The 22575-nt window shown below is 51.9% G+C and overlaps 2 protein-coding genes across 4 annotated transcripts in view; one reads left to right on the top strand and one right to left on the bottom strand.

Moving 5' to 3' along the window:
- Positions 1-1969: 1969 nt before the first annotated feature.
- On the top strand, positions 1970-22524 carry Ngb (neuroglobin). Of its 3 annotated transcripts, XM_051149675.1 has the most exons (5): positions 1970-2752; positions 3968-4079; positions 4807-4926; positions 18271-18404; positions 22037-22524. In XM_051149675.1, the coding sequence occupies exons 1-5, from the start codon at positions 2664-2666 to the stop codon at positions 22062-22064; spliced, it is 483 nt and encodes a 160-aa protein (XP_051005632.1). In that variant the 5' UTR covers positions 1970-2663; the 3' UTR covers positions 22065-22524. The 3 variants fall into 3 exon arrangements, with proteins under 3 accessions (XP_051005632.1, XP_051005641.1, XP_051005638.1); XM_051149684.1 differs by lacking the exons at positions 18271-18404; positions 22037-22524 and adding an exon at positions 5882-6879 and having other exon boundaries at positions 1981-2752; positions 4807-4905; XM_051149681.1 differs by lacking the exons at positions 18271-18404; positions 22037-22524 and adding an exon at positions 5882-6875 and having other exon boundaries at positions 2005-2752.
- Tmem63c (transmembrane protein 63C) overlaps positions 14671-22575 on the bottom strand; it is a 36921-nt gene continuing 29016 nt past the window's right edge. Inside the window, 5 exon segments of the mRNA XM_051149692.1 lie at positions 14671-14979; positions 17917-17985; positions 19353-19462; positions 21538-21705; positions 22074-22179. Coding sequence (XP_051005649.1) covers positions 14785-14979; positions 17917-17985; positions 19353-19462; positions 21538-21705; positions 22074-22179 — 648 coding nt within the window. The 3' untranslated portion in view covers positions 14671-14784.

Here is a 22575-nt window from a genome sequence, read left to right as displayed (position 1 = left end):
TTGCCAATTTCCATGGTGCGGTCACTTCCTCTGTGGCTTGTTTCGAGCTCCTAAGTTGATGTCACCGAATGAGAAGTGGGGAGAGATTCATAATCAACTCTAATGCTGCATCAACTGGCCACAGCATATGCTGGACTCAGACCCAGTGTCCTTGGCTCAGCCTGAATTATGAATATGGCTCCTGGTTGTGGTCTATTAATTTGAGGGAGGCATTGGAGAGAGTAAGCCAGATTATCAGAACTGAGGTCAAACTCTGCTCCCTCCACTTTTTTCTTTTAACTCTGTGACTTCCTTGGCCTCCCATTTCTTCATCTGTAAGATGAGAGTATAATAAACAGCGTCTCCTGCACAGGGCTGTTGGGAGGGAACAGCTAATGGCCACAGTGTCTGGACACGTGCCCAATCAGCTCGCTCTTTAAGGATGTTAGTGACACATTGACAGCCCTGACTAGAGATCACTTGAATTTCCTAGATGTTAACCTCCTGCATATCCCACAGGAAAGAGTGAGCCTCTCCGACTCCTCAAAATGTAATTCAGGCCCTCTGTGATTGGGGTACCTCACCCTGACTGCTTAGGCTATGCCAGATTCTCAGGCCTTCCCCTAGGGGGAGCAGAGATTAGAACACATTTAGTCCTGTCTCCTCTGGCTCTGGGAAGGAAGATAAAGAGGAACTGTGGGTTTGGGGCTTTGGTTCCTCCACATAGGACATCAATCCATTACTCCCATGAATCCTTCAGACCTCGGATGCTGCTGAGAGAAGAGGCAAGAAGGGTCCTGCGTGAGGACCTTCAGGAAGTACACGCTGGGTGAAATGTGGGGCGGGATGCAGACCAGCCAGGTGGGTTGCAGAAAAGCACTATCCCTTAGTGCTCTTGTTTGAGGTCTTCTGAACTCATTAGGACACAGGCCTGTTGCCAGGCTGCCTCGAAGCCTTGGTCCTCTCCTGCTCCAGTCAGGGACCCAGAGGTACACAGATGAAGAAGAGCAGATTAGGTTGTGCCCAAGCGACCCTCGGGTGAGGGTGAGCAGATGCTTTCATGGCCCTTGGATGGAGCAGGATAGAAGGCCCCCAGAAGTTCTAAAAGGCAGAAACCAGAAGTTCTAAAAGGCAGAAACCAAGCACACCACATCTCCCACAGGGCCACAGTCTGTTTATAACATGAGGATCAGGGTCACTGATTTGTATCCATGGAACAAAGGACTCTAGAGACCTTGTCACTCAAGCCCTTACAGTATATCTGAGGAAACAGAAGAGACTCAAAAACAGTGACGATAGAGGAAGTGAGTTCTCCAGTGCCTGGGCCACTGGAGCGGCAGTGCTATCTGACAGGTGGCCAGCTGCATGCTCTGAGTGGCAAGCACAGGACTTCCCTGAGTACTTTTAGAAAATAATATTTTATGTGTCTTCCTCAGTAACTACAACCACTGAACTGGCTGGCTAGCTAGTCCCAGAAATCCTACAGTTTTCCACCTCAGTGCTAATATTACAGTCGACTGGCCTTTTTCCTTTTGAGACAGGGTTTCTCTGTGTAGCCTTGGTTGCCCTAGAGTCGTTGCTCTGTAGACCAGGCTGGCCTGGAACACAGAGAGATCTGCCTGCCTCTGCTTCCCCAATGCTGAACTGTCTCCCTAGCCCCTGTTTTCTTTGTTTTTGTTTTGGAGGGTTCGCTTTGTTTTGGGGTTTTATCACCATTTTCAGTAGGTCGTGGGATGGCAGAATGTGACTTTGACTCAGTGGATACATAAGTAGTGCATTACTAGTTGCTGCTCTGGGGTTGCAGGGGTGGAGGTCCATTCTGATGCAACAGGCTGAGGCCGAAGCCCACACTTGAGATGGCTGTGGTTTGGCCTCCATCCCTTAAACTGAGAACTTTGGTAGGCTCAAAGTTGTACAAATGCTCCACTCAAACCCACGGCTTGAGCAGAGGACAGGGAAACCAGTTTGGTGACCTGAGTCCCCCTAGCAGAACTCTAGGGAACACAGCAATCGGGGATGTGAGCAGAGACCATGAGCCTAAGAGATGGCAAGCCCAAGAATTTTCCGGTGGGGAAGTGGGACTCACCTTGAACATTGGGCCCTGGGTCTCTTCATCAGAAATATGAAGTGGTTATTTACTCATGGGAGGGGAATGAGGCAACTCGTGTAGCCCAGCGTGGCTTAACCCTCTCAATTCCCACCTCTCTGTAATGCTGAGATTTACAGGCATGCACCACAAGCCAGCCCAGATAAGTAGTCGCATCACTAGTTTTCAAGAGTGAAACAATCCCAGAGGCTTGGCAAAGTCTGTTAGGCTCTGAAGCCTGGACATTTCCCAGGCCTCGGGTAGTCCCTGTCTAAGGCGTGCAGAGGGAGCGCCCAAGCCTCCCTGGGCAGGAGCGGGTGGGAGCTACCATAGCTTTAAAGGGCGGCTCTCTGGGGCTTCGCTTCGGGGCGCGCAGAGCTCAGCTGCCTCAGCAGGGGTCCCCGGAAGCGCCCTTGGTCAAGCTGCGTTGAGCATCCTCCAGCAAAGGCGCAGTTGTTGGGCCCCGCCCTACTAAGGCACTGGGCCTGGAGGGGGGCTCCCCCGCGTCGCCGTGGAGATGGCGCTGCACGTGCGGTGACGGCGCCCACGCCCCGAGGGTCCCATCCTTGCGCCCCGCGTTTCTCTGAGGAGAGAGAGCATGGAGCGCCCAGAGCCAGAGCTGATCCGGCAGAGCTGGCGGGCCGTCAGCCGCAGCCCTCTGGAACACGGCACTGTCCTCTTCGCCAGGTGAGTGCTGCGGGAGCACCGGGGTGCAAGTGGAGGGGTGCCTGGCGGCAATGGGATTGCTGGACTTGTCACCGAGGAGGAGAAATGGCCCGCATGCAATGGTGCTCCCGGAGAGAGGGGTGTGTGTGCAGCAGCGACAGGTGGTGCTGTCCCATCTGCTTTTCCCAGATAGCGGCTCCCAGCTGAACTGATTGGTGGATACAGTGCCCCCTACTCTTTCTACCTCATTGTCCTGTGGGTAGTGACTGTAGGGCCGCTCACAGGGGTCCAGGCGGGTAGGAGTGACCTGAAGGCCAGCTGCGGTGTGCAGGCACCTGGATCTGTGGGACAGGCTCCCTTGCCTACCTACCCATGCACCCTTGAGCGGAAGAGGCAGCCCAGGAGAGCTCAAATCCAGCCACCAGTAATATGAACCCTTCAGTTGAAAGCACAGGCTTAGAACAGAGAAGGTCCAGCTGCAGGGCCACAGAAGTCCCAGTCTCACCACTGGGAAGAGAGAGAAAAGGCAGGCCCCACGGGAGAAGAGAGGCTGATTTTCAGGCTGGCCAAAGGAGTCACACTCCCCCATCACAGCTACCTAGGTTAGTCCAAAACTTCGGAACAGGACTTTTGCAAACCCTCTCTAGTCACACAGGAGTTCTACAAAAATGAAAGCTTTCCCCCCAGTGAGGCTGGAATTTTCTGTTTGTGCCAACTGTATTTTTACTAAAATCATTTTCTCTCCGACTCTCATGCCCACTGTGGCTTTACTGTGTAACTTAAGGCAGCTTGCTTAGCCTCTCTGGGCTTCTCTTTCCTCCTCTGAACCCACTGCTTAAAAGTATGAGGGGTTCACAACTACAGTTAGCCACATGGGAGAGGCTTAGTGCTCAGTAGTACAAAGAGCGTGTTCTGAGGTCATCACCCATGTAAGCCATCTCAGATACAGAGACGCTGAGAAATTTTGATAGGGAAGATTCCCCCTAGATTTCGGGTTGAGGTTCTTCCTGTCCCAGACTCAGCCCTCAATTCTTTAGGGAGGGGCTGCTGTCTGCCAGGTAATGTGAGAGGCTGGGGACACAGTGTCCTCTGGAGGGTGTCCAGAGAAGAGATGGGGGGAGACTGAGTAAGCTGGCAAGTGCCAGGTCGGGAGTGTACTGTGCCTTTCTTCAGGCCAGCCAGGGTCTGCTGCGGTTGCCACTCACGGTGCTGATGACTCCTGCTCCCAACCCACAGACTCTTTGCCCTGGAACCCAGCCTGCTGCCTCTCTTCCAGTACAATGGCCGCCAGTTCTCCAGCCCTGAGGACTGTCTCTCCTCCCCGGAATTCCTGGACCACATTAGGAAGGTGAGGGAGGTGGAGCTATGAGCTCTCAGATCTGCAGAGCACTGTCTTGGTAAAGGAGGAGGGACTTGGGATAAGGATGCACACAGCTTCTACACACACACACACACACACACACACACACACACACACAGCTTCTGCACACATATACAGCTTCGCACACTACTTCTGTATATACACACATAGCTTCTGCACACACACACACACACACACACACACACGGCTTCTGCACACACACAGCTTCTGCACACATACAGACACACACAGACACACACACACACACACACACACACACACACACACACCGTTCTCTTCCCTCTGGATTGGACCCAGCATCCTCCTCCACCCTATTCTCAAGCCAGCGGGGCCCAGCCAGGTAAACTGCTGTCAGCCTTGACCTGTGGCTCCCATGGATTGCATTGGTGGATCTTGGCCACTTGGAGCCACCTGGGTTGATGATCCTCTCAGCGCCTCACTTCACCCTTGTCCATTGCAGGCAATACTATTCTGAAGGTATGTCAAAGGTTTTGAGATCCTCAAAAGAGAAGGGCTTCACAAGTGGAATTTCAATCATGGAGCCAGCACCTACTGTATACAGACACTGGCTACCTGCTACCTCTGATCTGGACATCAGCATTCTGAAAGCCTCCCTTGTTGAGCTCAGAGCCTGGGTTCTAGGCTGTGGTGGGAGGCAGGTAGGACTGTGCTGGGCCCTCTGTGTCTTTGGCAGGTGATGCTAGTGATTGATGCTGCAGTGACCAATGTGGAGAACCTGTCTTCACTGGAGGAGTACCTGGCCAGCTTGGGCAGGAAGCACCGGGCAGTGGGAGTAAGCCTCAGCTCCTTCTCGGTGGGTAGTGGGGTACTTTCTTGCTTCAGAGCTCCAGACCTGCAGCTGCCACTCTCTCCCAGTTTGCCCCCGCTCCCCCACCTCACAGCTCCAGGTCCTCAGATGACAAGAAATAAAGGTCTGCTCTAGTTCCATCCTGCTATGTGGCTAACACTGACTTAGCCTCCCTGAGCCTCAGATTTCTCTTTAATGGGGCTTCTTTAAGAGCTATGAAGGCTGTCGGGCAGTGGTGGCTCACACCTTTGATCCCGGCAGAGGCAGGCAGATCTCTATGAGTTCAAGGCCAGCCTGATCTACAGCATGAGTTTCAGGAGAGCCAGGGCTACACAGAGAAACCTTTACTCAGAGTGAGGGTGGGGATGGGGGAGGGGAGAACCATGAAGTCTTAGCAGCCTTTGGCATCAGTCTATTTATAGGTATCAAATCACCCCAGAAATCCGCCCTTAAAAGCAAGTCCTGAGTCTTGTGGCTGGGCTCAGCTGGGCAGCTCTTTTTCTGGAGTCTGTTTGGAGTCCTCTGTGTTGAGGCCAGCTCCACTGGGGCTAGGGTGTCTAAGGTGACCTGTGAGCTTTTAAGCTTTCCTCATGCTAGCTAAGTCTCAGCAAGGAAGGACTGCTACTCAGGGGGCTGGCTGCTACCAGGGTAATGAGCCCCAGTATACAAGAGCTTATAAAGCCTCTGCTGGCACTACTGTTGCTAACGTCCCACTGGCCAGAACCAGTCACCAGGGTAACTCATGCCTAAGACAGGATCCTACCCCAGTATACGTGTGTTCCAGGTGTGGCTCATAAGGAACCCTGGCCATGACAGTACCCAACCCCTTTGCTGGAAAGCTCTGTGAATAGGAAGCCTGGATGCTCTTGATTGCCTCTCCCATTGCAGGAGAGAAGAAAAGCCTGTGTTCCCTTATTGGCAGCCGTCTCACCTGATGACTGGGTACCTCTTGCTTCCGCAGACAGTGGGCGAGTCCCTGCTCCACATGCTGGAGAAGTGCCTGGGTCCTGACTTTACACCAGCTACAAGGGCCGCCTGGAGCCAACTCTATGGAGCTGTGGTGCAAGCCATGAGCCGAGGCTGGGATGGGGAGTAAGAGACAAGCCAATGCTCCCACCTGTCCGTGTCTGTCTGCTGATCTATCTGTTGTGGCCTCAGCCCCTCCCCCAGGGCTTCTCTGCACTTTGGTCTTCATCCCCTTGGCCATCCTAGAGAGGTGATTAGGAGAGGACTCCTACTATCGAGAGGTGGTTTTTCCTTCTAGAGGGGCCTCTGGGTTCCCCTCATCCTCACAGACATACTCCTGCATGCCTGGTTAGCTCTCTCCATGAGGCCAAACCATTTTGGTAGTGAGATGGAATGGGGGAGGGGGCAGTTCTTCTCATAGAAGCCTCTGCCAAGGTGATGTAAAGTGACTAGGCTTCTAGAACTTTCCGTCTTGCCTGCGCAGTGTGATGCTTTCCTGTCAGGCTGTTTACTTTCCAAAAATGAAGAGAAGGAATGGCTTTAGGGTTTCTGAGGATCTCAGGCAAGGGGAGCAGGGAAGATGGTGTTCTTCAGTGGCAATGGACACCCTGAGACTCAGCTGCTCAATGCCCCATATGTTCTTGGTTCAGCATTTCTGGTAGAAGCACCCCATTATTCTTTTGGGGGTACCCATCTGGCCAGCCAGAATGGAGAGACTAGTAGGGCAAGGAGGAGGAATGACCTCATCCAACATGGCTCAGAGTACTGGGATTCTTCCTGCCACCCTGTTCTAGCGGGGCTGAAGCTCTGCCTCTCCACGCTCTTCTGCTCTCTCACCACCACCACCACACGCCCCTGCTATGGGCCCCTAACTCTGTGTTAAACACTTGAAGGTGGATCTATGCCTGGGCAGAGGAGGAGGAGAAAATACAGTGGGCCCTTGTCTGCATCCCAAGCCTCCCACACTTTCTTGACCTGTAATGTGGTCTATAAACTCACAATAAACATGTTCTGTGCGCTGACCCTCCATGGCTAGACCTTTTGTGGGCCTTGACCTGTGCTAGGTGAAGCCACAGAGTACTAGGGCTCAGAGCAGGATGGGGTCGACATGGGGCAGCAGGGCCAAAGCGTGACTGGGTGGCAGAGGAAGCAGCCTGGGAAGGGAAGGCCAGAGGCAATGGATAGTGGGTGGGGCAGCTTGGGGGGTCTTGGATCCAGACTGGCTATGAGGCCACCAAATCCAGTTTTTTTTTTTTTCTGGGCACACACCTGGACCAGCTTCCTTTGGAAGAAGTGGGGCAGGGGACAGTTCTAACAGGTAGTCTGTGTGGCTATTGGGACACTTCTACACTGGCCACGCCCATCTCCAGATAGCCACACGGATCTCATCCTCAGGCATTCACCAGTTTAATGCAGAGTTCACGGGCCGAACAAGAGTGAAGAGAACTCTGTCCCTGAGTTGCTGCTTAGTGAAGGTTTCCAGTCTCCAGCATTACCCACTTAGAACTCAATTTGAATGATACATAACCTCCTCTTGTATGTGTGCTTGGAATGGCCAGTGCTCTGGCTTGAATCTGAACAGGCTAGTTCTGAATGCTTTACTGCCTAGCCTGCGGCAACTGTTTTGAGAGTGGGATCTGGTTGGTCAGAGTGGGCACTAAGGGGGGCCCTTTGAAGGTGGGAGCCTGATCCCTGGTTCCCACCCTTCCTGGCCCGCTTTGATCTGAAGCACCACCATGGCACGTACCCACTGCCGTGAACTCCACCAGGTCCTCCTGCCATGATGGGCTGAGATCTTCCAAAACCACGAGAGAGAATAAATCTTTCCTATATCGTTTCTGTCACACATTTTGTCAGAGTAACACACACACACACACACACACACACACACACACACACACACACACACATAAGACACACATCATACTTATTCCCCAAGGGAAGTAGTACATGGGTCTGGGGCATGGGACCGCACAGGCAAGCAGCTATAAAGGCAGCCTGGTACATGGTGGTAAAGGTTAGCATGAGAAGTGACCATTGCTTGAGGAGGTGATTACTTTCCCATAGACTCCAGGAGTCTAGGAATTGTCCTGGAGCTGGCCTGGGAACAGAGTACATCTTTCGGTAGCTGCCCTGGTGGTGGATGGGGTAGCTTGTTTCTCAGTATGGATGGGTGGCAAGCTGGTACCAGCTGGATTTTGCATGCTCTTAGCTGGGCAGTCTTTTCTGTCCAGCTCAGGTCTTGGAGGGCAGTGGGGGCTGCAGATGTTGAGCAGTAGCCTACTGAGAATGCTATTCCCACTGATGCACAGAAAGCATTTTCTCCACCTCAGCAGGCTGCAGCAGCAGGATCTTGTCCCCTCCCACCCTACCCCATTTGACCTAACAACAGCTAAGCTCAGTTATCTGTACTAGCCTAATGCCAGTGACAGAGTGACTTGGCTTAGTAAAAGCCAAACACCCTTCTCTGGCCCATGTTGTGAGCCACCACACATAGATGCTTGACCTCAAATATGCTACCATTCCGTGTGTGTGTGTGTGTGTGTGTGTGTGTGTGTGTGTGTGTGTGTGAAATAACTCCTCCCCCCCTCTCCAGTCCCCACTCCTTTTAGTTCCGTGGTTAGCAGAATTCTTCAGAAGAATAGCTTTCCGGCTCTGTGTTATTTCCAGACTTTACAAGAAAATGGGAATCTACCACAGGCAGATTTTGTCTCCACTCTTACCTGCTGGGATCGGAGCCACAAGTGGCTTCCATCTTGTTCAGTTCGGGGGTCCTGTCTTAGCCTTCCACTTGCCGAGTTCATCACTCCTTAATGTTTAACCTTCTGGAAAAATGTAACCAGCTGCAAAAATCCAGGGAGTGACGAACCCCTCTGCCATCACCTCCAGGTTGGCCCTTCCCTGTTTTGTATTTGCTAGAGTTTTTAAGCAAGGCTCCATGTCCTTTACTTTGCTGCTCTTTCCTTAGGCGTTTCTAAACACTCTGTTCACATTTGAAGTCGCGAACATCACAGCATCACCTCATGCCAGCTCCCCTGATTATCTCAGAATCATCAGTCTGCATCTTGCACCATGCTTTTGCATCTTCTTAAAAGTCTTTGAAGTATTTCTGCGCCGGCTCCTTCCCTTCTCCTGCTGTCTCGTGGGGAGAAACCAGGTCGTCTGCTGACGTATAACCAGCGTCCTCTACTTGGCTGATGCTCTGTGCTTCTCTGCCATAGTTCTGCTGCTGTGACTGGTGAGCCCTGAGGCTCCCTCCTTCCTCTCTGGGTGGCCCCCCTCCCCTGCTTCCTCAGGTCCCCCCTATAGCTCCTTCTATCACCTTGCAGGCTCTTCTCTCCCCCTTGTGTTGATTGCACCTCTTGGGCCGCCTTCTCATCTGTGCTTGCTCCCATTCCAGCCTTGGCCAGTGCCTGACTTAAACATCGTAACTGACCCGAGGTTTAAAAGTTGCCAGCCTACCTTTCCTTATCCAGCCAGTGGTGTCTCAGATGCAGCATGGCTAGATGCAGTCTGCTCCAGGCACCCCGTTCCCAGCCAGTCTCCTTTACCGCTTGTCAAGTTCTGGCTAAGATCTTGGAGTAATCCTGGCTTCTGGATTTCTCTCTGACCCACCTTCCTCCACTCAGGCCTCTCCAGCCCTTACGGTAGCATATGACTTGTTACTACCTTATCCCCTCTCACAGACAGCACCAGTTGGAATTTCTGCTCCTCACCCTGCCCCCCAGCCCCAGTGTTCGCCTCGGTACATGACGGTGTCCTTGGTTACTGGGGCTGGGAAGAGGAAGGGAAGCAACTGTTCCCTAAGGACAGAGATTACACATTGTAAAGGTGGCTGAGGGTGACACTTGTATATTATAATCAACGTATTTAACAGTGCTTAGCTGTATCCTTAAGAGTGATTAAGATAGCAGGGTATGGTGACACACAACTGCAATCCTAGAGTTCTGGAAGACTGAAGAGTTTGTGAGACCCACCTGGGCTATAGAGCCAGACTCAATTTTTTAAAAAATGTATCTTATAATCTGAAAAAAAAAAAGGGGGGGTGAATTATGTAAGACAATCCTATAGTCCTTCTGCCTCCCCTGGCAGCTCCCCACATCACCAGAGGAAAGCCTGGAGTCCTAACAGAATCCCACGAGGCTCTGTTGCCCTCTCAGAACTTGCCTTGGCCTTCCCCTTCCTTGCTCGCTCTGCTTCAGCCCCACTGGCCTTTCTCGCTGCTCTTTGAGCCCTGCACTTATTCTTGTCAGGGCCCCTCCACGTTTCCTGCCCCCACCCCCACCCCCCTCCTCGTCCTGGATCCTAGAGGGCAGAAATGCCCTCCTGTCTCCAGTCATTCCCCTTTCTCATCTTGTTCTGTTCTTTCTTCAAAGCACTTAGCCCTGCCTGACATCCCATTATGTAACGGCTTTGTTTATTGCACTTGGAACCTTCTCTTGCCTAGGAATGGGCAGGCTGTCATGAAAACCACTCTGGGTTGTGTTTAGAGAAGAGAGAAGAGGCGATTCCTTAAACAGTCGCTGAAGCTGACAAAGTAGAAAGGACCCCGAGGCCCAGGATGTGGCCAAATAAGAGTCATATTTATTGCAGGGGAAGATCCGTATGGCAGGAATGTGCCCATTACTCATTTCTAGCCTGGGCTAATGAGACTGAGCTCTGTGAGGGTGTGTGGTACCTGAGGCAGGAACCATTCCCCTCTCTGCCTGCTATACTCAGCTGGGGATTTCTATAATACTGAAGTGACCAAGCACCCTTCCCCACCCCTGCCCCAAACCTTGGTCCATCTAGGAGACTCCCACTTGTCGCTGGAACAAAAGGCTTGGGTGATGCTGGACTGCAGGCTGTCAAAGCTGAAGGCTGGCAGATGTTCAGAAACAGTTCTCCTGGGCAGAGCTGGGAGCTTGCCTTCTTGGAACCCCAGCTCCCCCATGTCCTAAGGCCTCCCACAGAGCGCCTGGAAGCCTACAGTCAAGCTAGCAACCATGTTCCTCAGGACAGACCTGAGCTGCCACCAGAGAAGCAGCAGTGGTAGGGTGGCCAAGGGCTTCCTCTCCCTGTCCTGGGTTTGAAGGCTTCCAGGCAGAAGTCACAAGGAGACTCAGGCTTTCGCGCCCTTCCTAGGCTAGTGGTGCCCAGTATGACCCTGGCCTGGGAGCCTCAGGGCCCTGTGGACACAGCCTAGAGGCTGGTGTTCTAGGCTTTCCTGGCACCAAGCCTTGTTCCTAGTCCCACCCCCAGGCAGGTATACCCATCATCCAAGCCACCAGCCCTCCTTTCCTGATAAGTAAAGGGATCCACTCCCCCCATCTTCTGAGCATCCCCACCACCTTGGGCTACACAAGCCCCTCTATTCAACATTTCTTTTGGTTCTTTCGTGTCCACCTACGCCTCCCCTGAAAGGGTGGGAGAATCATGGAATGTCCTAATGTCTGCAAGCTGGGGGTTTGTAATTTCCAAGAAGAGGCAGACCCCCTGAGAGATAGTTGGCACTCCAGAAGCTCGTGAGTTATTAGGTCCCTCTCTTGCAGCAGCTCAAATCCATGAAGCATGGTAAGCGGGCACTGCTGAGAGGTCTTCCTCTCCTACTCTGGGGACGAAGCAACAGCCTAGTGTCAGGCACATGGACAAAGATGACCAGAACTCAAGTCTCCTACACCCAGAGGCATGTTTCCTGGCAGAGAACTGTTTTCTTCTTGCTACAAGAGCTTTACTTAAGCCACTTCTTTTTATTTTTTTAATATTTTATTTAATTTTAATTTATGTGCGTTGGTGTTAGGGTGTCAGATCTTGGAGTTACAGACAGTTGTGAGCTGTCATGTGGTTGCTGGGAATTGAACTGTGGTCCTTTGGAAGAGCTGAGCCATGAGCCATCTCTCCAGCCCTACTTAAGCCACCTCCTGTCCTGCCCAGGCCTATCGGATTGTCCCCCACTCTCCCGGAAACTGTCACTATCTCTTTTCTGTATCCCCAGATATATAGGCCGGAGCCCTGTCTGTGGCTCTACATGGGGCTATCGCCCTGAAATCTAGTCTATCTGCTGTCCTGGCTCGGCTCTCGGCCAGGTGTGCTACTGCTTCAGCGGTCTCGGGGATGGCGCTCCCTTGCTGCACAGGAATGACGCAGAGCCACTTCCTGTGTTTCCAACCAACTGTCAGCAGTTACCAGGCCTCCCCTTTCTTCTACCCTAGACCTGGGGCCAGGGAAGGCTGTGGAGAGTAAAGAGATCCCAGCAGAGGCAGCAATGGCCCCAGGGTAGGAGTCACGCAGTGAGGTATGCTGCGTGATTTGGGGGTCATCCCTTAACAACTCTGGCCCCTTCCAAGTGGAGAACGCCCTGTCAGTCCAAGGCAGAGGCACAGGCCAGCAGATGTGAGGAGGACTTGTTTATTCAAGGCACAGTCATACATTAATAACAACAAGGTTAGGCTCAGCATTCTGGCACATTCCTTTGGTGGTAGTGGCCATGATTAGCCTGCCTCCCCCACCCCTCCACCCCTACTCCCACCCCCCCACCCACCCAAAAATGCAATGCTGCTGATAGGCACTTTGCTTCCAAAGGCAGCTTAGGGACAGGCAGGTAAGTGGGCGGGGGGGGGGGGGGCGCTGCTCCAAGCAAGAGTCCCCTCTGGGAGGCTCTGTGTCATTCTGGGTCTCCTAGGAGGCAGCTCCCTCTGGAAGGGATCAAGGTGGATGGGCTGAGTGTGGCCCAGGCTGAGATGATGAGCAACGGGCTAGGACAGCGGATGTTGAGGACGTCCAGGAAGTTGTCTGCATGTGTAAGAAGATGAAGAAGTCTGGCCTCTAGTGACCTTGCAAACTCAAGTCCTGGGAGAGCACTTGCCCAACATTAGCATCAGAACCAGGCTGCGCTGGACCCAGATCCAGAGGAGGAAAGCCCTCCAGCCATCCAGCCCTGCTGTCTGTTGGACCCCTTGAATTGGAAGCTTCCATGGGTTACAGTGGCTGGGGGGGGGGGCAAGGAGGGAGGGCCAGCAGCACCAGACAGAGCTGCAGGGATCTGGGGCAGGTGCCAACAAGCAGTGGCCAGAGAAGAGGCCCTGGTCCAGCTTCTGGTTACATTCCAAATCAGGACTGGGGAAGAGGATGGACTGCCACTCCCCACTTTGGGAAGATGGGCCTGGATGTTGGGCCTGACCACTCTGCTATAATGACATTCTTTCCCCGGTTGATAAAATCCCAGGGGTGAGGGCCTTGGGGTACTGGGGTGTATAAGTCTATGGCTATATATAAGTCTCCCCTTATTCCGAGCTTCACAAGGAAATCTTGACCTCTTTCCCAGCTGACTCAAGCTCTGCGCAAAGATCACCATGCTAGTATTTGGGACCAAGCCCTCAGTTGTGACACTGCCTGCCCCATGAGCAACCATTTCTGCTCTGGTGTGATGCTTGAAACTGCCTGAGGGACTGGGATGTGACAGAGGCAGGTCCAAGTGATGTTTTCAGGGCAGCCATGGGTGGAGGAGATACTGAGGTGGATAGAGCCTGGACCCACCTGCAATGAATGAACAGTGAAGAGGGACCCAGATATCTGGGGAGGAGCTTCAGGGGCTCAGGAGCCTATAGACCCCTTGGTTCAGGTGGCTCAGGCTTACAAGGCAGAAGCTGCAACACCTCAGCATGGTGTAGAGGGGCCGAGTCACCAGCATTGCAGCTGTTTGCTCCTCTAATGGGAGGCAGATCTGGGAAAACAGCTTGCCCTCCAGAAGGGTCTTCTCCATGGAGGTGCGCCCATCACTCCTCCTCTATGTAACCCTGGCAGGACTAGGGTAACACCATCACTGTGTGAAGCAACTGGAGCATCTGAGCCAGTACCACACTGGAAGCCAGACAGCTTGAAAGAGAAGGAGTCCCTTCTGAGGTCAGGGGATGGCTAGTGCCTTCAGTTTGCAGCCGGAACTGTCACCAGTCTTGGCCATGCTGAGGCGCAGTGCACCCAGACAGGGGGCAGGGGATGTCCTTGGGTGGCCGCCTCTAGGCTTTGGGGACCTTCTCATTTATCCTTGGGACTTAGAGAGGTGTGTCTTGTGTCTGATTTCCATGGCCCAGTTTTGGAGAAAAGACCTTGTTTCCTGAACTCTCTGCCACCCCTACACACACACACACACACACACACACACACACACACACACGCATGCACACACACATATACATTTACACATGCACATACAGATGCACATGTGTCTGCACACACACGCGTACGCGCGCACGTGCACACGCACACACATACACACACGTACACGTGTGTACACACACACACAAACACCCTTAAGTCAACCAGTAAGGATTAGCCATGGTTTCCTTTACCACATGCATGTAGGTCTCCTTTAATGAGCCTGAGTAGCTATCATTATATGCAAATAGCAGGGCAGAGAAACAGGGAAGGCCTCAATCACTTCCCAGGGCTGTTCCAGCTGCCCCTTTACTCAGGGGGTGAGTACAGAGTTTCTAGATGCTCCACAGGGAAACCTGGGCCTTATCCACAAGATCCAGTAACACATACCTTTGTCTGTTCAGACTGCAGTGGACGACCCGGGTCTGGAGCAATCCTTGAAGGGCAGCTGGACTAGGGGGATGGTAAAGGCCCAGGAAGCCTTCAGTGGGCCTCTTCCCATATGCACACTTGCCCACTTTGACCCCAGCAAGCACATGGCATTTCAGTCTCTTGTGTCCTGGACTTCAGCCATCGCTCCCAAATACAAGGTGTATGCCTCTGCCACCCCATCCTGCCCTTTTCCAGCTAGTCAGCAGGTTCGGTTCTTCACAGGGCCACAGGGTGACATGTCTCCAACCAGGAGCTTCTCAAAGTCTGTGGGAGGGAGCTCCTTCCTGCCTCCCCCTGCCAGGCTCTCCCCTGGCCCCCTAACTGGAGCCCTAATCAGTGGCTCCGGCCCTCAAGTTCCAGCCCTTCCTGGAGCTGGGCTGAGTCCAGTTCCCTCGCAAAGCCCCTCAGACCACTCTCTTCTTCTCCCTCTTCTGGCTGGCTGTTCATGGTGCCATAGGTGTGCCGGGCTGGGGAGGAGGCAGGGGTCAGGTTCAACTCCGGCTCCTGTAGCACGGTGGCCACATACAGCTGCTCGGAACAGAGAGGGGAAGATGAGGCAAGGTCATATTGGGAGCAAGGTCTAGAGTACACCCTCTCTCCTCATGCCCCACCCAGTTAGCTCTGCCCCTCCAAGCCCTGGGCCCTCTCTGCCCCCTGTCCACCCCCCTTCCTCCCCACCCCCTATGCCCCCAGTTCCTCCACCTTGTTTCTTATTCAGTGAGCTCCGAGAGATAAAGGCTGTTCACTACCTTGGAGTTGCTAGAGTTAGTTTAGAGGCAGGTTTCCTAACTCCCCATCTACAGCATGTGTTTCACACAGTATCCGTCCCACTCAGGCAGAATCCAAGAGGAAGATGGCCTAGGGCCTCCCAGAACTGGACAGACCTCCATTTATCAGCTAGTATGTTTTGCTGCAACATGTCACAGATTTTGGAACTGAGAAGTGCTAAGCAGGCTCCTGTCACACTGAAGGCTGATGTCAAGGATGCCAAGGAAGGCAGCAGATTAGGGAGACACAGGAAGTGCCAGGGGAAGGGGCAACCTGTCGTCTCTTGTAGTAGCTTTTGATCTACGAGGCAATTATGAGATGGATGGAACTCTTTTCCTACTCCAGTATAAACAGAAACCCCCAGTTGGGAACAGTCCTGAGAGCTATCTAGACACATATGCCAAAACACATACTGGAGACATTTTAGCTGTTAAAAAAAAAAAGGAAATGGTAGCTGGACAGCAGAAAACCTGGGTAGCATACCCAGTGGTCTCATTAGGAGTGAACGGGATGTTACAGATCTCCAAGGTGACACACTGTACTTCCTTGTACTTCCAGGGTCCGTTCTAGCCTCAGCACTGAACTTGAGCCTCTCAAGCCTCCAGCTTTCAGGCAATGGGGACGGGAGGGCAAGGTGGGGACACTCTGCAGGGACTGCCTTGGCCCTTCCATAGTCCTAATCTAGCATAGACACTCAACTGGTTCTGGGTTTGGGCCAGTTATAAAAGATGAGTAAAAAGGGCATTTGAATATGGGTAGGCAAAAAAGGTCAAAATTCATATCCATGGCAACATACTGACAGTTACACGGGTTATAAAATGGCACGTGCAGAAGAATTTCATTTTAGCAAAAACCCATATATACATAATAGAATTCCATATGTGTATATATAAGCATAAGCTATTTGGAAGAGAGACACGCGTCTGGAAGAATGTACACCACTCAGTGACCGACCCTGGGTGGTGGGAATAGGAACTTTTTATTTCCTCATTCTTGCTCCTCTGCCTTTCATCACCACAGTTGCCTACCACGATCAGATCCCACTGTTGTAAACATAAAGGATTTTTAAGAGTTTAAGCCGGGCATGGTAGCACATGCCTGTGCAGTCCCTGCTACTCTGGAAGCTGGTGTGGGAGTCACTTGAGCCTGAAGGTCGAGGCCAGGTAGCCCATATGGAAACCCTGTCTCAAAAAATAAATACATGCATAAATAGTAAGTTCTATTCATTCATCCCTTGTTTGTCTGTCTGTTTGTTTGTTTAAGCACAGATTTTATAGCCATGTGGACCTGGCTCAAACTCGGTTCGGCCATATCCTTGCTCAGACCACTGGGGTCTAAATTAGTGGATCTCGTAGGGTGGGTACATAGCTTACTAGGACGCTTACCCAATATGCATAAGGCTGTGTGCTCAATCAATCTCCCACACAGCAAAATGGTAATAGTTTAAAATTTGGGGGATTAAAAACCCTGTCATGGGAGTTTATTAACCCAGAGAGATAACAGCAAGGCTTGTAGCCCTTACATTTCCCCTGCTAACAGTGAGGGTGCTCCCATTGGCCAGAGAAAGTCATCCTTGAGAGGCTCTTTGTCTCTTCCCTGTCTCTCGAGACAGTGTGACACTGGCTGTAGGGCTTGGTTTTTGTTTTTCCTTTCAAGTGAGGCCCAACCATGGTTCTGACACTGCTAGTGTCTGTGCACAGGGCCAGGTGGGTCTGCCTGAAGCTGTTGGACTCTGACCCAACTCTACCTACCACTAAAACAAAAACAAACACAAAACAAAACCCTCTGGGCTGTGTGGGCCCTGCCCAAGGCATACTCTGTATATCTGAGTTGAATGATATCTTCTGTTTCCCTACAGTCTCCAGATCATTTCCTCCAGCCCTTGCCCAGGCTCTTCCTCTTCCTCAAGGCTCTTCCCATACCCTCTTTCACCTGGCAACCTTTCCTCCCATTCCTCCAGTTCCATGACATGATCCCTTTTGGGGGAAACTTCCCCGAGTGCCCAGGCCTGCTGGCACCCTTCTTCAGTGTTTGTTGGAGGCCCAAAGGTGCCTAGCACTGGGCTATGAAGGACCTGTGCCCAGCTCCGAACGGGCATAGATGATTGCATGAGCACATGTGGTAGGGATGAAGGTGAGGGCTCCATCCATCCAGGCAAGCCAAAGGGCATGGGAACCTCTGTGCCCAGTCCACTGTCCAGCCTCAGCTCCTGACAGGCTGGCGGGCTCATCAGTCCAGTGCTGCCCCTGCCTTACCATTCACTGGGTCCGTCAATAGCTCCCTGCAGCTCTGTGTGCACTGCTCTGGCCAACGCCTGTGCCCTGGGGAGGCAGCCTTGGGTCCTGAGGCCAAGCCCCAGCATGCCCCTGCGTCTATTTGATTGAGGAGTCTGAGATCTGGGTCTCCCTGATGGAGTACGTCATCTCTGGCTGACTCCTCTCGGGGTGACTTCTATTGTCTGTCGTGCTAGAGCTGGATCTTCTCACCCTGCTCTTCAGCCAGGGCCACGGAAGCAATTGGACCTGGGCCAAGTCCTGCTGTGTCAGAAGAGGGGACCCAGGGGTCCCGGCTCCTCCCCAGTACCCAGGGTAGGCACTAAACACTGGTGTCTCTCCCCGCCTCCACGTTGTTGGAGTGTGCCAGCCCTGCAAGGCCCCACCCTCCTGACTTGTCCCCAGGGTGGAGGCAGAAACTTACAAGGGAGGTGGGCGTGGAGGTCGTGCTGCTCGGTTCCACATCAAACACAGTCTCTGATTCTTCCTCAGGCTGCAGTGAGGAAAGGAAGGGTGGTCTGTCACAGGATGGGGGCTGCCCTTTGCCCCCTTCCCGTTCTTTATTTGAGCTTCTGACTTGCCACCTTGACCCTCAGCCTTTTCCTTTTTCTGTCTTTTTCTTTCTGGGTTTTCGAGACAGGCTTTCTCTGTGTAGCCTTGGCTGTCCTGGACTCACTTTGTAGACTAGGTTGGCCTCGAACTCACAGCCTCTGCCTCCCAAGGGCTGGGATTTAAAGGGATGTGCCACCACTGCCTGGCTAACTCTTTCTCTTTCTAGACCTTCAGACCAGCAGGCAGGGCAGAAGCCCAGAAGAAAGAAGGAAAGGGTTGGATGCCAAGAATTCCTTCTGGAATGTTCTGTCCCCAAAACCACAAAGGGGGAATGATCAAAGTTGGAATGGGGTTTCACAGGTGGGCGTGCTTGGACTGTGTCATTGTCTAGGAATTCCCAATCAATCTTACCTAGGTGTCCTACCACCCTCCATCTCTAGGGTGGCACAAAGGCAAATAGATTTGGCGACATCATAATATTAGAGCGTGTGTGTGTGTGTGTGTGTGTGTGTGTGTGTGTGTGTGTGTGTGTGTGTGTGTGTTGGAGAAAGATTCATTATGGTCCTATTCTAGCTTGTTACTCCAACCAGCAATAGTGGTGGATGCCTGTGCTCCAACCAGGTCCCAGATACAGATAGAGAAAGAAGAAGGTGCTTCCAGAAGGCTCCCTCTGCAGGGTGCTGTGCCTCAAACCAGCTTTCTTTATATGCATCATTCAGAAAGGAAACGGTTTGCTGTTATAAAGAACCAGTTACTCTAAGCAGAAGGTCAACTGGAAAGATAAGCATGCAATCACGAAGAGCAAAAATGATGTTTCACCCGCCCCAGCGTGGATGTTCACCCTGGGAAATGCTGACTCAGACACTCAGCATTGCTGGTAGGCCTTCTGAGGTGGTGTGGATGCACTCTTGTCTCTGGCCTAATGATTAGACTGGGTACCCCTGCCAAAGAGCCAGAGGACTCACGGAGGGATGCCTCTTAACAGATACCCTCAAGTGCCCCATAGCCTGGGCTCCATTCACCACCATCCCGTCTCCCTCCATTTCTTCCTCCTTCCCCCTTGCAGTGGTACTCACAGTGGCTGGACCAAACTCCTGTGTCGGGAGAGACAGACTAGCAGCAGCCTGTTATTTGGACGAGGTGTTGGTGGGGGTGGGGGTGCTGTGTCTTTGGATGACCACCCTGAGCTAGTGCAGAAGGCCACCCCTCTTGTCCTGCTGTGTTCTGGGGGCCTCTACCAGGGTCTCTCAGAACTGTGTCCTCGGGACCAGAAGAATCAGGGGCGTGAAGGGTGAGCTGGCAACTCACCTCATATTTACGGACTATTCGGAGCTTCCCCAGAAAAATGCCAGAAAAGGCGATTACGATGGAGATGATGAGGGAAGTCAAGGAGAAGAAAGTGATGATGTGAAGGGTACCTGCCAGGGAAAAGAAAAGACAGTGGCATGGAGTTTGAGCGCTGCAGTCAGGGTGGAAGTAGGGAAACGGAAGTGCTTTAGCAGATGCCTGGGGTCACCAGCTTCTGAACTGCCATGGGACCACTGAGCTAGAGCAGAGGAAGTCCCCGCACAACACTCCTTCCAAGCACGGGGAGTGAGCGTGACATACTAAGGGTATCCCTTTTGTTCTATTTGGCCAGTTTAGAATGTGCCTTACTCTATATTCTACGGAAGATAGAATTTGAATGGATTTAAATTACCCACACCAATGTCCATTAAACAAGCCCATCTTAATCTATCAATTACCTGCTTCCATGGTTCCTCAAAGGTATCTTTGGGTCACCAGTTAGGCTACTGCCCCCAGGCTCTGGCCCTCCCTTCCCCCTGCAGGCCCACTGCTAATCACACTGAAAAGCAACCCAGCCTTCAAAAGTCATTTACATATCTCATGTGTGAATATTTGATCTCCTTAATGGCAACAGGTATTTTTTTTTTAAAGACTTACTTATTTACTTATTTTATATATAGTGGCCTGCCTGCCTGTACACATGCATGCCAGAAGAGGGCACCAGATCTCACTATCAATCTAGTGGTGAGCTACCATGTGGTTGCTGGGAACTGAACTCAAGACCTTTGGAAGAGCAGCCAGTGCTCTTAACCACTGAGCCATCTCTCCAGCCCCAATGGCAACAGATTTTTTAACAAGGTCGGTATGAGAAGTCAATTCTCTGGTTTTTGGTGACTACCAGATGAAGCTCACTAGTGCACTGCTGCGCCATAGCACAACCCAGTAAAGAGCCTCAACAGCATCCAGCCACAAAGGGCTGACATAAGCTGAAGCCTTGGATGCACCTGGCAAAGGCGTGCATTCAAACAAACTCTTAACAGATATAAAGCCACTTGGGAGGTGATGTGCAGATGAAAACCCAGGATACAAGATGGCAAGTTATGATGTGATGGTCACGATTTTATAAGTAAGAGCAAACTAACACACACCCTCACTTTGCTCTCTCCCCCTCAGCAAATGCTAGCCAGAGGGAACAAGAAAAAAACAGCTCGATGCAGGGTGTGGTGGCGCACACCTTTAATCCCAGCATTCGGGAGGCAGATCTCTGTGAGTTCAAGGCCAGCCTGGTATACAAAGTGAATTCAGGATAGCCAGGACTACTATTACAGAAAAACCCTGTCTCAAAAAAAAAAAAAAAAAAAAAAGAAAGAAAGAAAGAAAGAAAAAAAAAGAATAGCTCTAGGTGGGATTATGGATAACAGCTTTTGGTCTTTTGTTTTTTTCCATTTTTGATATTTAGAAAGATTCATTTAAGGAGGGAAAAAAAAAACAAGCCTTGCAAGTGGCAGGGAAAATCTTACAGACAGGAAATGGAATGTTAACAAATCACTGTGCTGTGAGCATAATGGAGGGCGTCATTCTGACAGAGGGCAAATAAAATGCACCTCAGGGAGATAAATTAATAAAAAAAGAAAAAAAATGCACCTCAGATGATATAATAAATTGCAACTAGAGAGAAGAGCAGTGGGGTTGGAGACAGCCTAGTGACGTGGTTGACCCAGCCGGGAGAAGGCTAAGGAGCACACAGTCTGTGGCCCCTGGGAACTTCTGTGAAGGTGCTTCTGGGCTCCCCAAGGCAGGAGAAGCATCTTTATGTAACCAAAGGGTGAGGCAAGGCTAGCCACCTTTGCAAAAACGGATTCCTTTTTCTAGGTTCTGGCGAACCCATGAGAGCAGGCAGCGTATTGGCTCCCAGAGGAAATGTCATGGGACCTGAGTCCCAAAAGCTGCTCTTCTATTTTCTGTCAATCTACATTTAGAATGAAGGAATGTGAAATTTTATACTCAAGGCCAAATGCACAGTGTTTGGACTTTACCTTTGCCTCAAAGTTCTGCCACGGCTAATAATACATGCACCGTGGCCCAGAGCAGGCACTAGGCATGGCCAAGTCCCACGAGCAATGTCCCTCTCACCTGAACCTTCCTCTTCTATCAGAGATGGTGTCAAGGGACTCACAGGGTCAGACAGAGCAGGCTGGGCACCCACCTACTCGCAGGATGGAGAAGAAGAGCATCCAGAAGAGCCCCAAGAGTGGTGCGAAAATGGCCTGGTAGACAGCGGCCATGTGGATCTGCTCGTTCAGTTTGGTGGGCGCGTAGGAGTAGTACATGTTATAGCGGTCTGTGATGTGCTTCATGCACAGATACAGCAGCCCTGTGGACCGGAAGACAGAGATGCATTCACTGGCTGCACCAACCTAGCAGATCTGTGCTGCCCTCGGGTACCCATAGAGCTTAGAGGACAGGGATGGGCTGTGGGAGACCTACAGAGATGACTTCTGTCACCTCTAGAACTGATTCTGCCGACTTGGTGATGTCTTTCATTCGCACATGCTTTCAACCAACAGCCCTTGTTAGCAGCCATCAGAAGAGTCCCATGGCTTAGCCCTGTTCCTGCCACCTCCCTACCACAGGCTGTCCCAGAACTCCCCATGCTCTGGGATGTAGCCCGATGCTAAGGATCTTGGTTCCCCCTCTTGTTTCAGATTGCATAGCCCTGGGGGTACCTGGTAGATGACTCACCAAAAGGGACAATTATAGGGCAAGTGATGCTATACGCCATCACCACGCTGAAGACGCTCAACATCCACGCATATTCTCGCCCAAACTGGAAATCCATGGCGTGGTTCTAAGGCAGAAGGCAAGGGTCACCCTGAAGTTGCTCGGCTCCCTTGTCTAGGCTACTTCTGGCATTCCTCTAGGGAACTGGCTGACACACTGTCCTAGAGGCAACATTTCTTCCTACTGTGGAGTCTGGGAAACAGCCACCAAGGGACTGGAGAGATGGCTCAGAGGTTAAGAACACTCACTGCTCTTCTAGAGGTCCTGAGTTCCATACCCAGCAACCACATGGTGGCTCACAACCATCTATAATGTGATCTGATGCCCTCTTCTGGCATGCAGGCAGAGCGCTGTCTACATAATAAAATAAATAAGTCTTTAAAAAAGAAAGAACGAGCGAGCCACTCATGGTCCAGACTTCCATGCTGTGTCCCAGGGCTCCTAGCAGATCCCTTTCTTTCTC

Source organism: Acomys russatus, chromosome 1 (genome assembly GCF_903995435.1).
Source record: "Acomys russatus chromosome 1, mAcoRus1.1, whole genome shotgun sequence".
NCBI lineage: Eukaryota > Metazoa > Chordata > Mammalia > Rodentia > Muridae > Acomys > Acomys russatus.
The sequence above is the reverse complement of the archived record's forward strand: the minus strand, read 5'-3'. Positions and strand labels throughout refer to the sequence as shown.

Bases quoted from the DNA above. Each gene is read 5' to 3' on its own strand.
- Ngb (XM_051149675.1), top strand. From the start codon at position 2,664: ATGGAGCGCCCAGAGCCAGAGCTGATCCGGCAGAGCTGGCGGGCCGTC. The intron at 4,080-4,806 runs GTGAGGGAGGTG...TGTCTTTGGCAG, and splicing joins TCCTGGACCACATTAGGAAG to GTGATGCTAGTGATTGATGC. The intron at 18,405-22,036 runs GTGGGCGTGCTT...CTCTTGTTTCAG, and splicing joins GTTGGAATGGGGTTTCACAG to ATTGCATAGCCCTGGGGGTA.